Source organism: Andrena cerasifolii, chromosome 1 (genome assembly GCF_050908995.1).
Source record: "Andrena cerasifolii isolate SP2316 chromosome 1, iyAndCera1_principal, whole genome shotgun sequence".
In the NCBI taxonomy this organism is placed as follows: domain Eukaryota; kingdom Metazoa; phylum Arthropoda; class Insecta; order Hymenoptera; family Andrenidae; genus Andrena; species Andrena cerasifolii.
In genome coordinates this window covers 34,192,242-34,205,413 of record NC_135118.1, presented here as the reverse complement: position 1 = coordinate 34,205,413, position 13,172 = coordinate 34,192,242, and the positions used below count along the sequence as shown (strand labels likewise).

Sequence of the window (13,172 nt, the reverse complement as noted above, 5' to 3'; positions counted from 1 at the left end):
TATTGTTCGTGATATTCGGGTCGTCAATTTATTAAATACCGACGCGGGTATAGATATCTGGACTCGACTGAAAAGTATCCTAGGTACTTTAATTCAAATGTATGTAGAAATATATCGCTCCAACTACCAGAAACGCACAGTGCGCAGTGGTCCAACTTGACACAGTTGACATCCGTATCGCGAACCCTTGTACAGATCGCGCAATATAACTTGGCCTCCGAGCGGCCACTGAGTAGGGCGTGCATGGGAGAGAGTCTGACCGTCGGCGTTCTTTTAATTTGTTTCGAAAAACGTGCGATCGCACACGGACGAGCATCATACAAAGTATTCAAAGTAACAGGTAGCGTGAGACTCACGGCCTCTAGTCAGTGGCCGCTCGGAGGCAAAGTTATATTGCGCGATCTGTATGTAAGTACATATGTGATTGTATACATAAAATATTTTGTGGATATTATGGTAGTAGAGTGGTAGTAACTGGAGCGATATTTTTTAGCCTAGGAAAACTGACTACATACATATACGTACATATAATTGTATGTGTGTGGGCACGTCACTACTACAATGTGTATAGTGAACGGCACCGATAACAGTGACGACTTGCCGAGTCTGCGGCAACTAGCCCAAGTCTGTACACATAAATACGCAACATGAAAAGAAAGCCCGTTGTATTGTATACCAACCCACGGGAGTAGAGTTCAGTAGAGTGGAAAATATGACGAGCGAGCGGGCGAGTAATTTGGATAGACCCGATAAACTATACAGGGTCATCCATTAAAACTGCAACCTACGCGCGCGCGAACATGTAAAATGGCAACAGCGCCTTACAGACGCATTCCACTACAACCATGCACCGGCCTCACGTTCGGAGAGCTGCCAGCGACCGCTGGACAACAGTGAATTTCCCGACCCAGGGAATCGAGGCGCGCGCTCTACTTTTATGATCGGTTTACTACTCGCACCCCAGATTACTGTAATAAGGTTTGAAAACAATATCGACTGGTCTCGTACCCGTCTGAATTTAAAAAATTTTAGCCACAACAGGGTTGACCGCGGCGCTGAACCCGTGTACGGAGAGATTTTTCGCCACCTGCGTGTAAACAATAGATTCTGAGGTTTGCAGAACTAACACATAATTGAATAAAAATTTAATTTCTCAATTTATGAAAGTAATGATACAGAAACAACTAGCATTAAATACAGTATCAAATAAACAGTTTGCAAACGCTTTTCACAACAATTGTGATTAAAAAATTGATAAAAGAAAATTTAAGTGATATTTTAAATTATCCATCATTAAGAGGGAATAATTTTTCCTCATTTTTCGACGCAAATTGCATTCCGATATCTTTCATAGTTCAGAAGTTATTCGAAAAAGGCTCGAAATTCTTCAACCCCGGTCGGGAAATTTCGTATAGCTCTTTGCGACGGTAATTTGAAAGAGAGCATCCTAAAATTTTGGAAGCTTGGACATCACTGCTGTCCAGCGGTCGCTGGCAACCCTCCGAACGCCGGACCGGTGAATGGTTGTAGTGGAATGCGTCCGTGAGGCGGTGTTGCCATTTTCGTCTGTTCGCGCGCGCGTAGGTTGCAGTTTTAATGGATGACCCTGTATTACTACGAGACTCCGAGCCGGGCGAATCAAACCGGTCACAAGTCACAAACACGAGCGGGGCGGACTAACGATAAGTCGTACAAGTATATATGTATGTATGTATGTATGTAGTATGTATTCTGGATGCACCATGAGCCGAGCGCCAAACCGAGTATGCTCTTATGCATGTGGAAATTAGAAAAAAATACTTTTTCTACTTTCACCAACCAGGGGCAATCCCATACTGACAATCAGCAGTTTTTATGAAACTTGGGTATTCAGTAGTACATACCCAAATAAATATTTAACATAGTTTTCTTTTTTTATTTGGGGGTGAAAATCCTATGTGGCCTAATATTTTAAGAATTAGTAGGTGCAAGAGGAAAGTTGAAATGTGAGAATTCTGTTAACATAATCATACGACTGCAAGTACATACGTTATTGTAAGCAGCTTTCTCATCAAAGTTTTCGTTTTGCGGGGGTCCTCCTGTTCTAACGATAAATGGCCAATCGAAAGCGCAATAATACATACTTGAAAAAATCGTCGCGGATTCGTGACGCGCTCGGCATATCTGAGGCTTGTCAAATGTGTTTGTAAGTACATAAGTACATATAAGTGAGTGACAGGTGACGAGGTGTGTGTACTATGAGGCCCTTTAGAAAGACGCGTCTTCTTCAATGTGCATTCGCAATTGGTTTGAAATAATTTATTGGTAGCAAGTATATCTACATCTGCGGCTCAGCGCTGTCCAGCGGTGAGGCCTCTCACGCGGCTGCTTCCCTTTCATTCCCTTTAGAACCGCTCCATCCCCATCAATATTCGCAAGGAATATGTACGTAGTAGTAGTGGTAGTAGTAGTGGTAGTAGTAGTGGTAGTAGTAGTAGCAGTAATGGCTCGCCTCTTTAGCGTCGTGCGATATCCGTGACAACGCGGACAAGAGTGGGAGAACCCGACAGAGCACGCGTGCTCTGTCTTGGACAGCGCTGATCTACATCATACAATATAGTACATATTTCGGAGCTTCTGTGCGGTAGAGTCCTGATGCATTTCGGTGACGGATGTCACGTACATAGATAAGTACTTACTCTATTCTCGTTCGGTCGGACGGTTCTCGTTATTCTTTTTGCATCTTTCCATCCATCCTGTGTGTTCAACACTTTTAGCGTGCTCCCGTGCTAACGTGCTTCATTTATCCTTCGTAGAGTAGATCCATTTTTAGGAACGTTTGGTTCTTACGCAATAGTGTCTTGCATTGTTCCAGTGTTTCATACATTACAACGATCCGATCGGTTCTCAAGTAGGTGGTTTTTTCACAGTCGTCAAGTTTGCGCGCGCCTACGTCCAAGTACGCGTGCGTGTGTGATCTATACCTGCGATCGCACGTGTACAGGGTGAGTCACGCAATTGGCATCGACAATATCTCTTATGACTTGTATGGTTCATGGTACATACATACTTACATACGTACGTATGCAAATGTAGCGGGAGAAAGAATCGAATAGTTTTCCAATGCTGATTTTTCGAATTTTTCGTTAAATTAAAACCATACACGTTTATTTTACATAAAACAATCTGTTTGAGTATTAAAGTACGATACCCCAAGAACGTATATATGTCGAGGATCATGGAAAGAAACGCTTTCGCACTTGTTCGGTACATTGCATTGTTGGATTTAAGAAAAAAAATTAGATCGTAAAAAAGTCGACACTGAAAAAGTATTGAACCTTTTCGTCTACCACTTTTACATATCATTGCGGGTATCTTTCAGACATATAAAAGATATTGTCCGTGCCAATTAGGTAAGTAAGTACATACATACTCGTGACTCGCCTTGTTTTCGTTGGTGGTCAATTATATAGTTACAGGATCAAGTGTCGACGTTGTTATTTATGATCGTGGTCACTGTTGTTAATATGTACTTGTTAGTATTGCGTGCTCGTGTGCGGGCAGATAAATCGTCGATAGACGTCGATATCGTGCTCGATAGATTTTCTCTCAAAGGTATATGGTGTTCCGTATCGAACAAGTGGAACTATTTTCCATGATATATGTCAGTTACTATGTACAAGTACTTGGCGTATAAACGAGATAAAACCGATTTCCCTTTTCGACTCGTTAGCGGTTAGACCATTCTTTGATCGCATCGATACGAATATATATTTCGTGTATTTCTTTCTAAGAATATAATAAAGAACCGCCATATCAACCACATTATTTCTGTTTCGGCTATTTAGGTATATAAGCGTGAAAAGTTAAGTACAGACCAATTAAAAGCCGCAATACGGGCAGCGTGGGAAAATATTTGAGCAAGTTTCCTAGAAAAGTTGGTTCCATCTATGCCACGGTCATTGCGGGCAGTTATAAATAATAATGGTTATCCTACTAACTCCTGAAGTAATTTTTCATATTAAATATATATTTTACTGTATAAATTTGCTGTATCTTGTTTTGTACGATTTTCAGTGTGAGGGTGATTTGGCGTATAATGTCGTTATTGTTTTTTTTTTCATTAATAAACAATAATGTTCAATTTTTTCTGTCAAGTGTGAGTAATGACAAATAATTAAGCTGTAAATTAGTAATTTCCTTTCAATGAAATTTCTTATTTCATAATTATACCGAGCAGTACCGTCTTTAGGCATGGGCACACTGGGCAGTCGCCAGGGGCCCCATACTCGTAGGGGGGCAAATCCGCCTCACGGACGCATTCCACTACAACCATTCACCGTGCCGGCGTTAGGAGGGCTGTCAGCGACCGCTGGACAGCAGTGATGCCCGAGCTTCGAAAATTTTAGGATGGTCTCTTAGAGCTATTTGAAATTTCCCGACCGGGGTTGAAGAATTTCGAGCCTTTTTCGAATAACTTCTGAACTATGAAAGATATCGGAATGCAATTTGCGTCGAAAAATGAGGAAAAATTATTCCCTCTTAATGATGGATAATTTAAAATATCACTTAAATTTTCTTTTATCAATTTTTTAATCACAATTGTTGTGAAAAGCGTTTGCAAACTGTTTATTTGATACTGTATTTAATGCTAGTTGTTTCTGTATCATTACTTTCATAAATTGAGAAATTAAATTTTTATTCAATTATGTGTTAGTTCTGCAAACCTCAGAATCTATTGTTTACACGCAGGTGGCGAAAAATCTCTCCGTACACGGGTTCAGCGCCGCGGTCAACCCTGTTGTGGCTAAAATTTTTTAAATTCAGACGGGTACGAGACCAGTCGATATTGTTTTCAAACCTTATTACAGTAATCTGGGGTGCGAGTAGTAAACCGATCATAAAAGTAGAGCGCGCGCCTCGATTCCCTGGGTCGGGAAATTCCCAATATCCTAAAATTTTCGAAGCTCGGGCATCACTGCTGTCCAGCGGTCGCTGTCAGCCCTCCGAACGCCGGGCCGGTGAATGGTTGGAGTGGAATGCGTCCGTAAAAAGGTGTTGTCATTTCGTCTGTTCGCGCTCGCGTGGATTGCAGTTTTAACGGACGACCCTGTACGTGCGTCTGCGCTACTCCGGCAGCAATCCGGCAGTTCACGTTTATATAGCTGTCGAACTGAGTTGGTCACCCAACGACGAGAAATTGGTTGTTTTAGCCTTACTTTTAGACGTAGAGGATGCCGCAGCAGAAAAAGCGAAAAAGGGAGATAGAATTTGGGTACATCTAATATTAATAAGAAATATATATAAAAAAAAAATTATATTTAACGATTTTATTAAAATTGTAGTAAAAACTAAAAAATAATTATTTTCTTGTACTTCAATTTTGATGGTGTTAAAATGGTGTTTGATCACTTTAAATAAAATCGTGGGTCACCATGTGCAACCAGAAGTTGAAGTATTAAAGTGATTCATATCCTGTTATGAAATATCGTGCCCCACGATTTTATTTAAAGTGATATTAGCACCATCAAAATTGGAGTACAAGAAAAGAATAATTTTTTAGTGATTAGTGAATTTTAATATAGTTTTCACTATATTTTTAATAAAATCGTTTAACATCATTTTTTTTTATATATTTATTACAAGATGCGGACTATTGCGTGTTCTATAAAAAAAATTTATCATCCGATAAACGGCGTCTCGACGGGCCAAGATCGTAAGTCTGTACGAGGTTAACGGCCGTAAGGGGTGCAATTGCGATGAGCTGCGTTGCCCCCTGAGCCCATTTTTAAAAAAAATGATTTTATCCAAACACTGGGTATATTTTTGTTCATTGTACTACTACATTTGGCCCGTCTTTAGTAAACTACCTCTTCATTTTCTGATTGTGAGGGGAAAAATTCGGCCCCCCAGAACGTTTGCCGCCTCGCTGAAATACATTATCAGGTTCATAATTTATGTGGGAACTTTTTTGTAGAATATTTTTAGTAACTATTTAAGATTAAGTTTACTTGGAAAGAAAGACTGTAATATGTTTTCATTGATGTGTCTGAATTACATAAAGAAATGGTGGAATAATTGTAATATTTTAGGTGGTTACATCGGTGCACACTGTATAACAATATCAATTATTTATTATATTTTTTCTATAAAATTTCAAATTGTTACCGATTCAAGCACATACGTATTATACATTGAAGTGACTGCAGATATTTGTGGAGTGAATTGGAGAAAGAAAAAAGTAACATTGAAAAACATGGATTTATTAAAAGGTAGGTCCATATACTTGTACCTACTAAATACGAGACAAGCGATTAAAGGAAAAGAATTGAAAGATACAAGAACGCTGGGATAATGTCTGCAAGCTGTTGTCGACGACATAACGTGTTTATTGTAGAGAAAATGCTACATCGTTTCTTTTTCTTTGGGATGATGTACGAAACTGCTCCGTTTTGATTATCAGTCACTCAATTACAATTGTACAACTCGAGTGTAAAAAATTTTACATGCTTTCCTTTTGTCCTTTTTTTTTACAATATTCATTTTTCCGAGATACATACATAACTTACGCGCAACGATGTACGAAAACTTGCAGTGTAAGATTACGTTTACAATCACAACTCCATTACATAATTGAAGTATTTATATAATTCGTATCGATGGAAATACGCCGGCACTGGTATTCCACGCAATCGCAAATTGCATAGCGGTGCAAAGTGTCGCAAGAACGAAACAACGCGCAAAAGTGCTTCAGCAAACCGCTCGAGTGTTCCATTTGTTTTTTCTTTTCTCAAAAGATTGCTTAAAAGTAAGCCTAATTAATCTGAAAGAAGCACCTCGAGAAGGAGTATTTCGAGAATCTTATACTTGGAAGTGTAAGAATGTTGAAAAAAGAAAAGTGGGGTGAAAAATAACCAAGCATTACAAACATCATTCGTAACATTATACTCAACATCAGGTTATTTTCTGGCATTCGTACGTTTTATATATATCAACAGAAAGTTCGGCTTCGAGTAGTCGCGATCATTAATAATATTCGTAGGTACTTATCCGTAAAATGACATTTTATTATTATTATTATTATAATTATTATTATTATTATGAAATACGTATATACAGTCAGAAATGTAGTATTCTCTAGGTCAACGAAAAATTTCTAATCCCATTTTTTTATCCTTTACGTTATTACAGATTCATATATACATATCTATGTATACGCGGATTGTTACTCACGTTATAGAACGTAAAACTCGATATAGTTAATTTCAGCGCTGTTCTAGTCCCTAGTGAACAATTGTATCTGTCCATAACATGAGCTGTAATGGTAAGCATTTATTTACACTCCAGCCTCATTTTTATTCTATAATTTCAGCTTTGTTATCCACATTCCAACAAACAACTGACATTGATCAGTTTAAACATTTCACTATGCGCTGTACCTTTTATATTAAAGTTTCTTCTTTTAAATAACGTGTTTAAAAATATTATACCAACCTATCTTATTAATATATATGCTTCTCAATGTTAACAAGCCTTGCCAGTTTACGTTGATATCCAAAAGGAGATGATGATGATGATGGATGATGATGATGATGATGATTATGATTATGATGATGATGATTTCCGCTGATAATAAAGTAAAATAATATTTTACATTATCGTAATTGTACATTCGCTTGATATTTCACTAAACCACTGCTTCGCGAAACTACTGCTCTTTCATAAATTATTACATATACATGTCTAATGCACTAGTGGCAAAGAAAGTTCTTGTACCATGTGTAGTGAGTGTATACGTGTGTATGTGTGGAGAGCGTTCTAGCCCCGAAAGGTAGCTCCATTGGAGCTATTCACAGAGTCATTAAATACTACATAGTACATACACTGCGGCCACAGCGCGTACACCGACACTGCGAGAGAAATAAAACATTTGACTATTACGTAGTAGGTAGGTAGGTAGGTAGGTAGGTAGGTGTTCCGTCCATTCATTCCTCTTATTACGAAATTGTCTGCAATATATTGATATTACTATTGGCTTCCTCCTCCTCCTCTTCCTCCTGAAACATCGCACAGATTCTCGCCATAATGACTCGTGCCTTTAAATGCTAAAGCGTATAAAAGCAAAGACGATTAACTTACCTCGTCAAAACCAAAGCAGGTTTCCATTTCTTTCCGTAACTTTGGATCGCTTTGCGTGTTCTGAGGCGAAGATTTTGAAGAGGTTCCGGGATCCAATTTCAACTCCTCCATGTCGTCTTCTTCCTCGTCCATCTCCTCTCCGTCTTCCCCCGTACCAGTCACGATACCACTTTCTTGACTCAAAGGATCTTGCATCACCAAATCTCCATCCTCGCTCGCTACGACAGCCATTTGCTGAAAGCAAAGCAGCAAACAGGATCATGCAGTTCATACATACACGACTACTACGAGTTAGTATCAGTGACTGGTGGATATTATAGGCAACCATCTACCTGATCGGTTCTCTGATTGTCTGCCAACTGAATAACTTCCAATACAACATACTGTTGACCGTCGCTTCCTTCAACCGCCATCATATCCTCCTCGTCTTCCTCCTCCTCTTCCTCGTCGTCCTCGTAACCTTCAAGTTTATAAAAAGTTAAATCACCAGTGTTATCGCAACGAAGCGTATGGGTGTGTTGCAGTTAGTAGTAGTAGTAGTAGTAGTATATGCTCATATTCGTCGTACATGCATATTTATAAATTACTTTGCTCGGAAAATTTCCAGACTATCGCGATTTGGCGCGATGAATACTGACCAGTCATAACTTCCACTCTCTGTCCATCTATGATTTGGATCTTTTTCTGTCTACCCATCTTCAGTGCTTGTTGCTTCTCTTGAAGGGACGATTCTGGATCGTGAACAGCCATATGCCGAATAAGATTCCCTTTATGCCTGAAGGACAAGCTTAATATGTACTTTTGTCTTTTTCTTTTCCATTCGGTAGGCGCATTCATACACGCGGCGAACATTTCATACCTGAACGGTCGTTCGCACTCGGGGCATTGGTGTGTCTTCTCTTGCGGTGGAGGAGGAACATAAGAGGGATTATGATAAAGATTACAATGCCGCTTGAGGAGTTGCTTTTGCCTGAATGATTGAAAGCAATGGTCACATTGGTACGGTTTCTGATCTGTATGAATTAACATGTGGCTTTCAAGATGACGCGCAGATATAGATGCATACGGGCACAAATCACATTTGTAACATTTCTCTCCCTCGTGTGTTTTACTGTGCAATTTATAGCTATATCTATAAAGTAAGAAAATATCGTGTGTATCTTGTTTACCAGACAAAACAATATTTCCTGATAATGTGTAATAGCGTATGGCCAGTCTCCTCTACTTACCTGTCTGGGAATGTCTTTCCACAGCGCTTACATTTCAGAGGTTTGTCAGAGGTATGTAACTTTTGTACGTGTATTCTAAGATCTGTTTTTCTTCCGCACGTTGTCGGGCATAATTCGCACTGAAATACTGGTTTATCGCCAACTGTAATACATATCGTTGTAAATAAGGTGAAGCGGAATGGAGGCAGGGCATTGACAACCTACCGTTGTGTATCAGTTTATGAGCTTTCAGACTGTTGGACTGAGTAAACCTCGCTTGACAGAAATCACATTCGTAGGGCTTTTCTCCGGTGTGTATTCGCAAATGGCGTTTTAGCTTGAACGTATCGGGGCTTGCGTATGTACAGTGCGGGCACTGTACACGGATAAAAACATGACATTTGCGACTATGCGTAATGAGGATAGGACAGTGAAACTAGATAATAGGATAGATGAAATGCCGAGTGGTACAAGTAATACAAGTAATAGCATAATGCACCTGATATGGACGCTCCCCTGTGTGGCATCTAATATGACGCTTCAATTTGGACAGTTCAACCGACGCGTAGTCGCATTCGTGACATTTGTGTGGTTTTTCATGCGTGTGCCTGTATCGGACATGTCTAACGAGTTCCCCTGTAAACGAATAATACTGGCAATCACTCTTTTACGAGTTCAGATTATGATTCCGTTACTTTTCTACTGTAATTCCTTTAAACGGAATCATCATCGATTCATTGGCCACTTAAAGTTTTACTCACCGGAAGTTGTGAATGCGCTGTCACAGAATTTACAATGGTGAGGTTTGGTCCCGGTATGCGTGTTGACGTGATTCTGAAGCGAGGCTAACGTTTTGAACCCTCTCTCGCAAACACTGCATTTATGCGGTCTTTCTTCCGAATGCGACTTCATATGCCGAGATAACAAATACCTAGGTTGTACAAGTTTAATTGTTTTTTGTTATGTATCGAGCACGTTTTTACTCCGACTACTATAACGTATCAGAACATTATACGAAATTTACCGTTTGGGGCTCGTGTAGTTACAATAATTACACATATGAGCTTGAGTGACCGTTTGTGATTTCTTGGGTAGGAACTTGATAATTTTTGTTTTATCATCCTCTACCTCTGATTCCACAGGTGCCTCGTTATCTTCGTTATCCTCGAAATCATAAACGGTAAGGTCTTGTTCGCCTTCTCCTTCTTCGCCTTCCGTTCCCTCCCTTTCTGTGGGTCTATTGTCTTTGTCCTCGGAGTCGGGCTGCTGAACTATTAACACGTAACTAACTTCGCCAGGATTGGTATCGGATGGTACGATCGTGACGGTTTGATATGCATCTCCGGAATTGATTACAACTTGATTGTTTCCGCTGTTATTACTCGCTTGTCCCTGTGAACCGATACGTTTTCTTAAGAAAAGAACATTTAATAAATAAACATAAAAGTACATTCAGAGCCGGTCGCTTTCGCTTACATCGTCGTCTCCGTCGACATTCTCCAGTTCCTCGATTTCGTGATACTGGTCTTCTTGTTGAGCTTCTTCGTTCTGATCGGCTTCTTCTACTTCTTGAATCTGCACTTGCGTCATTACAGGTGTCTCGTCGCTATTCGCTTGGTAGTAATATTGACCAGACTGGTCGACGAAGTAAGTTCCGCCCTCTTCTCCCCCCGACAAGCCTTCCACTTGTTGCACTACAAAAAAAAAACAACACTTTCGTAAAGCTTGCCTGTCTCGCCAGAGTCGCGCGCAATAAGCTAATCAGCCGTGAAATACCAACACTGTACATGTTGCAGCTGCTCTCCTTGTCCTCCTTCAATTTCTTTATTAAACGTTTCTAAATACATTTGTATCTCTGTCACAGATTCTTGCCCCTCTTCTAACTTGATCGTTGCCACGTTACTCGTCATAGTCGGGTCATTAATTCATACAAACGTACCTTTTCTCATTAGTCTGAAACATTACCAATCACAGCGTTCGCTTTAAGCCACGAGTAAACTTAATTAGAACAACTGTACATAAAACTGCGTACAATGTTTAACTCTACGATAATACGGACTAACAGTTGTGCGTAAACAACTAAACTTGTGCGAATGCAGTAATTCGCAAAGACCATTTGAAAAGCAGAGTTGAAAAGCAGAGTGTACATAGTCGTGAGAAAAACAAAACTTAATCCCTCCCCCCAAGGTATCCTGTACAGAGGAAACGTACGAAAAGAAGGCGCGAATGCGTAAGTAAGGTACACAAGCAACACGTGTGACGAGCACAAACATTGGAAGCTCCGCTGGATTACCATCGGGATACAAGTGGCAATGCACGAGACATCGTGGTCGCGTGGGAATCAGGGGGAAAATCAATATATCCGGGCGAAGAAATCGGCGGCAGGAAAAAAGCAAGCGGGCGGGCGGGCGTACGTACGGGCGGACGAACGCATTCATTCACGAGAGAGGGTAAGCGGAAAATCGGCGGCCGGCCACGCGCTGGCAATCACCGTGATTCGACATCACCCGGCGATCCGATGATCGCCGTTAGCGCGTAGCAGCGTGAAACGGGATTGACTGGATTGACAGGAGCGACACGGCCGACACGCGATGCCGCGGTACGCCATGCGACACGCATAGCGAGCAATGCGAGCGGGACGATGACGCCATGGGCAGAAGGTGATCGCGGCGCGGCGTGGAAATACGTAGGCGCGCGGGCGGGCAGCCCAGGGTTTCCGTTATCGCGGACTCTCGTCGTCAACACCAGGGGCACCGAAGTTGCGCATTCTGTCGGAAAGCTTTTAAGACAACGCGGGTGCTTTCGATTTCAGGACACAGGGGGCATTAACGACAAAAATTTCAGAAAATTATCACCGTCGGCGCTGTCATCAATATGGAGGACGCGACGGAAGGGAATACTGTCCGTTCTGCTACGTGCTGCGGATAACTCACCAAACTATTCCGCTCCGCTGGCGACCAGTGGCCACCGGTCCCCTCGGTTACTACTGAAAACCCCCTTTCTTCGGCCGGAATCGTATTTCCACGCTGTGCCAAAGCTCCCACGCCACACGAAATCACGAATTATTCCCTTACCTCGTAAACTCGCGATCTTTCGTGTGAGGGCGTTGTGTAAGAGCCAGGAGCCAATATGGCCGATCGAACTGCAAGCGTTCAAATGCTGCGCGTTGGTAGCTGCGCAATAGTACGCGTCACCCGTCGTGTTTACACCGGACGACCGTTGTTCTAGATACTTCCGCTCGTCAAAACGTCCGTGATTTTACCTACCGACCGATCGCCTCTTTTTCGCGCGGTAACTACAACCGCGCGCGTTACGCTGGTTACGCTTCTCGCCCGATCCAACGGCTCTGTTTGCACACGTGTGTCAATTCGATTGGCTGGAATTTTACGATGTTAAGTACGGCTACGGCAAGATTCGCAGGATAAAAACACCTGCGGATAGGTACGCGGTCGGGAACGGGAACGAAGGATACGGTGCTCCACGAAAAGGGCGGGAAAGTTGTCGTTCAACGGTGGGGGAAAAAATAAATGATTTTGGTGGTGGGGGGCCGCTACCCATGGCTACCCATTCGCGCGGGATATCGCGCTGGGTCCAGTTGGGTCGCGTATGTGATGTACGTTGCTCCAAACAACATACATACGACACGCGTTGATAAGGAAAACCTTTGGCTTTGCTTAACCAGTATCCGGCAGCAGATTGTTATTCCAAAAACAAATGTTTACGTGCTTGTAAGAAACGCACTCGCGGTGTAAGAGATGATATTATGTATATGATGTAGGTAAAAAGAGATAAAAAAAATACCTGCTGGCTGATTTATGCAGTTAAATGATAAAAAGTTCTCATGCA

The 13,172-nt window shown here is 41.4% G+C and overlaps 1 protein-coding gene and 1 long non-coding RNA gene across 12 annotated transcripts; one reads left to right on the top strand and one right to left on the bottom strand.

The window, feature by feature from the left end:
* Positions 1-2,574: 2,574 nt before the first annotated feature.
* On the top strand, positions 2,575-3,807 carry LOC143378367 (uncharacterized). The gene is made up of 2 exons (XR_013088252.1): positions 2,575-3,514; positions 3,559-3,807. It is a non-coding gene; the product is annotated as an uncharacterized LOC143378367 (long non-coding RNA).
* A 2,979-nt stretch (positions 3,808-6,786) lies between these two features.
* LOC143378358 (uncharacterized) lies at positions 6,787-12,586 on the bottom strand. 11 transcript variants are annotated; one of them, XM_076830047.1, is made up of 13 exons: positions 12,260-12,586; positions 11,107-11,279; positions 10,803-11,020; positions 10,351-10,718; positions 10,088-10,257; positions 9,826-9,962; positions 9,552-9,702; positions 9,348-9,489; positions 8,978-9,088; positions 8,757-8,905; positions 8,451-8,578; positions 8,119-8,352; positions 6,787-8,036 (listed from the first exon to the last, which is right to left on the bottom strand). In XM_076830047.1, the coding sequence occupies exons 2-13, from the start codon at positions 11,234-11,236 to the stop codon at positions 7,977-7,979; spliced, it is 1,998 nt and encodes a 665-aa protein (XP_076686162.1). In that variant the 5' UTR covers positions 11,237-11,279; positions 12,260-12,586; the 3' UTR covers positions 6,787-7,976. The 11 variants fall into 11 exon arrangements, with proteins under 11 accessions (XP_076686162.1, XP_076686156.1, XP_076686153.1 ...); XM_076830041.1 differs by having other exon boundaries at positions 8,978-9,250; positions 12,401-12,585; XM_076830038.1 differs by having other exon boundaries at positions 8,978-9,250; positions 12,260-12,584.
* Between the last annotated feature and the right edge of the window lie 586 nt (positions 12,587-13,172).